We start from the raw sequence: 4,049 nt of genomic DNA, 5'->3' as shown, positions 1-4,049 counted from the left end.
GCCTGGCTCCAGCCACCCTCCTTGTATTTCAGGACCCGGTCACAGGGCGCCTGGAGCACCGCCTGGTATGTGTGGAGCGGCCTGTCCTCCGCATTCCCCACCTGGCCATCCATCTGCAGCGCAGCATCAATGAGAACTTCGGGCCCAACACCGAGCACCACCTGTAAGGCCTGGCTCAGCCCTTGGGAGGGCTGCGACCCAGCTGGAGTAGTGCCTAGCCTCAGCTCTCTCCCTTTGGCAGCTGCTTGTCACAGTGGGGAGGTCTGCAATGGCTTTTCTAAGCCCCATAGAGTTCTCCCAGGAGGTGCTTCCAAGCCTGGGACTTGGGAAGGGACACTGGGGTGTCCTGAGGTGGCACAACAGATATGTGCCTGAAACGTTCTGTGTCCTTGCTCTGTTTGGTGTGGCAGTCGCTCCCTGGAGGAGCAAGGCAAGCACCACCAGAAGTGTTGGTTGTGTGTGACCCAAGCAGGAGAGGTGACCAAAGCCATGGGAGCTAACAGCACTGTTGCCCCACAGGGTTCCCATTCTGGCCACTGCTGTGCAGGAGGAGCTGAAAAAGGAGGTCCTCATGGAGGCCACACCTTGTGATGCTGCGGCCCAGGTGAGTTGGGTGCCAAGGACTGGCAGGGGTGCTTGCTAGGACCTCGCACTTGTCACCTTTGATTTCTAGTCCTCATGGACCTGCTGGCAGGTTCCCCTTCTCCCCATAGACTGCTGGTAAACTTCCACTTTGCCCCAGAGTTGGGTACTTGACTCATCTGCTCAGCCATCAATCCCTTCCCACCCTGGTTTGCAACTTTATGGGGTGCAGCCCCCATAAGGCTGTCACAGACTTCCTGGGGAGGCAGGACAGGGAAGGGGAATTGTACAGGAGGCAGAGAGCCCCTTCTTGTGCCTTGCCAATGGCCCTGCTATCCTATATGAGATGGGGGCTTGACCATGAGACATGTTAGTAGGAGGGAGGACCGGGCCAACCTTAGTGGGGTGTGGGACAGCTCTGCCAGGGGAAGCAGGGAGTTTCCCCAGCCATCCACTGCCTGCCCTACCTGCGGCTCCGCTTTCTTCCCAGGCAGAGCGGCACAGCCCTGTCCTGCTGTCCCTGCTCTGCCCCCAGCTGGGGGTGAAACCAGAGCAGATTGTGGAGCTGGAACTATGCCTCGCAGATACGCAGCCAGCGGTGAGTAAGGGCAGGAGCCTTGCTCTGCCTGCATGTAGCCTAAGGGCTGGCACTGCACAGGTTTTGCCTGGCACACTTCCTCTGCCCGGAGCATTCCAGGGCTGGGAGCTGAGTGGAATGAGAGGAGGCAGCTCCGGGGGGGCAGAGAGGAGGGGACTGGTATTGGGACCCAGCGGCAGGTACTTTTTGGTGACTCAGCCCTGTTTCTCCTGGCTCTCTGCCTGCAGACACTGGGTGGTGCCTTTGACGAGTTCATCTTCTCCCCACGCCTGGACAACCTGCACAGCTGCTACTGCGCCCTGCAGGTGAGCATGAGGGCAGAAGACACTGGAGGCTGCAGTGTGGCCTCTGTGCACCATGGCTTGGCTTATCAGGGCCATGAGCCACCCTGAGGCACTGCAAGGAGGTGTGTTCCTGTGGGGTGGGTCTGGCTTGTTGAAGGGTCTGGGTTGGGACTGGGGACTGCCCGCTTTGCTGGGTGTGTGGGGCTCCCAGCAGCTTCCAGCGGAGACTCCTGCTCTTGCTGGCTAATGTGTGTGCCCAAAGCTCCTTTCCTTGGTGCTTTGGGCTCTTCTGGGGAAGTTCCTGCTCAGTGCTGAGCTTCCAGGGATAGGATGGCGCTCAAGCTGGTGTTCTTTCTCCTATACTCCTGCAGGCCTTGATTGACTCATGTGCAGCACCCTCCTCCCTTTCGCAGGAGCCCAACGTGCGTCTCATTGCACTCTACGACAATGAGGAGGTGAGTGAGGAGCACAGCAGTGGATGACTGGCACAGCAGGGGAGCTTCATGTTCTTTGCTCTTCCCTAGTCATGTCTAGCATGAGATAGATCCCAGGCCCCAGTGGGGCAAGGATGGGTGTTTGCTTACCCCCGCCATGAAGCACAGCCCAGGCAGGGTGTGGGAAGCACTGGTGTGGTTGGAAGCTGCTCTGCTGGCTTTGGGGAGGTCCCTGTCACTCGGCTGGCCCTGGGGTGCTGGGGGATTGTGCTGTTCTCATGGTGGTCCTTGGCAGGTAGGGTCAGAGAGTGCACAGGGTGCAGAGTCCCTGCTGACAGAGCTGGTGCTGCGCCGGATCTCAGCGTCACCGCAGAACCTGACAGCCTTCGAGGAGGCTGTGGCAAAGTCCTACATGATCAGTGCTGATATGGCTCACGCTGTGCACCCTAACTACGTGTGAGTACCTGAGCACTGCGGCGAGCTGTGGCAGTCTGTCCTGCCAGCTGGGGGAGCCTGTCCTGTCATTCCCTAGGGATACAGACAGGACTCCTTGTTGCGGCAGGGAGGGAGATCTGTAGCACAAAACTTCTGCTTCTGTTTTGCAGGGACAAGCATGAGGAGAATCATCGTCCAGCTTTCCACAAGGTGTGGGCAAACCTCTGCGCTGGGCTGGGCTGGGCATTGTCTGTCTGTCCTGCAGTGCTGTGAAATGCTCAGCCACTCCCTGGAGCACAGCCTTGGTGTGCCACTCAGTGGCACTCAAACAGGAGATGTTTGTCCTATGGCACAATTTGGCCATGCCTGGTGTTAATCACTTGGGACCACAACCTTGGCCCTGAAGCCCTTCCCTGGTCTGAGCTAGTCCCTATCCCCCATGGGTCACCCAGGGAGGGGAGAACGGGCTACTGGATTGGGGCAGGATAGCGCTGCTTGCGCACAGACAGGTGTTTCCAGAGCCATCGACTATCCCCGGTGCCAATCGCAGGCCTGCGGTGCCTTCCCTTGTGCAGGGCCCCGTCATCAAAGTGAACAGCAACCAGCGCTACGCCTCCACTGCTGTCACTGAAGCCATCATCCGGGACATCGCCACCCGTGTGGGTGTCCCTCTGCAGGTGAGCGGGGCTGGGCAAGCCCTCTGTGGATGTTACTAGCTTGGGCCACAGCACTGCTCCTGGCTTCAGTTACCCTGTCTGTCTCCACTGCTCTGGGAGCATGTCCCATCTCTGGGGCATTTTGTACACTTGCTTGGGGGTGGTGCTGCTTCCCTGTGCCAGGCTGTCTCCGTTCAGGCCTGGGGGAGGCTGTGGGCAGTGTGGGGAGCTGCTGAGGCCATGTCCCCGTGCAGGAGTTCATGGTGCGCAATGACACACCCTGCGGCACCACCATCGGCCCCATCTTGGCGTCTCGTCTGGGGCTGCGCGTGCTGGACATTGGCTGCCCGCAGCTCGCCATGCATTCCATCCGGGAGATGTGCTGTACCTCGGGTGTGCTCCAGAGCATCACCCTCTTCAAGGTGAGCCCCGTGTTCCCTGTCCTGCACTGAAGCCCTGCTGCTCCACACCTTTCACATCCCAATGTCCTCATCCAGCCCCCACCTTGGGGCTGAGCCCAGCCATCTCAGCCCTCCCTGACGGCTGCCATCCTCAAATGGTTTCTATAGCAACCGGCACTAGCCTTGAGTCAGCGATAGGTTTCTATGGCGACGTGGTCTTGATCTCTGTGCGTAGCTGCCTGCTGTGATGCCTTGTGTGTGTGTAACCTGGCAGGGAGCTGCTGCTTGTCCCCCAACCCCACCCTGCCCTGCCCAGCCCACCCTGACAGCTTATCTCCTTCCAGGGCTTCTTCGAGCTCCTGCCGGCGGTCAGCAGCAGCCTGGTGGTTGACTGAGCACAGCAGGGAGAGAGGGAGCGGCGGGCCATTAAAGCTTCTCTGCCTCATCAGCAAGTGGTCTCAGTGCAGCTGGGGCTGGGAGTGATGCACATGGGTCTCCTGGGTACACCCACAGCTCCCACTTCTGTCCTCCCCAGCACCGTGTTGGGTGGGGGCACCGGGGGTCCCAGTGAACAGGCAGAACACGGCACTGCTTCCCCTAGGAGAGCCAGGGGGAGGATGGCTCCTGCAGTGCTGGGGCTGCCCCCCTCCCCAGGGGAG

At 59.9% G+C, this 4,049-nt stretch overlaps 1 protein-coding gene across 1 annotated transcript in view; it reads left to right on the top strand.

Moving 5' to 3' along the window:
- Nucleotides 1-3,830, top strand: part of DNPEP (aspartyl aminopeptidase) — a gene marked incomplete at its 5' end in the record, with an annotated part of 4,066 nt that extends 236 nt beyond the window's left edge. The window contains 10 exons of the mRNA XM_010024603.1: nucleotides 33-163; nucleotides 520-604; nucleotides 1,073-1,180; nucleotides 1,408-1,485; nucleotides 1,836-1,919; nucleotides 2,194-2,354; nucleotides 2,504-2,543; nucleotides 2,909-3,010; nucleotides 3,244-3,411; nucleotides 3,735-3,830. Coding sequence (XP_010022905.1) covers nucleotides 33-163; nucleotides 520-604; nucleotides 1,073-1,180; nucleotides 1,408-1,485; nucleotides 1,836-1,919; nucleotides 2,194-2,354; nucleotides 2,504-2,543; nucleotides 2,909-3,010; nucleotides 3,244-3,411; nucleotides 3,735-3,785 — 1,008 coding nt within the window. The remainder of the gene's footprint in view (nucleotides 1-32; nucleotides 164-519; nucleotides 605-1,072; nucleotides 1,181-1,407; nucleotides 1,486-1,835; nucleotides 1,920-2,193; nucleotides 2,355-2,503; nucleotides 2,544-2,908; nucleotides 3,011-3,243; nucleotides 3,412-3,734) is intronic.
- Between the last annotated feature and the right edge of the window lie 219 nt (nucleotides 3,831-4,049).

Source organism: Nestor notabilis, unplaced genomic scaffold (genome assembly GCF_000696875.1).
Source record: "Nestor notabilis isolate BGI_N333 unplaced genomic scaffold, ASM69687v1 scaffold28411, whole genome shotgun sequence".
Classification (NCBI taxonomy): Eukaryota; Metazoa; Chordata; class Aves; order Psittaciformes; family Psittacidae; genus Nestor; species Nestor notabilis.
This window is presented reverse-complemented; position numbering and strand designations above follow the sequence as displayed.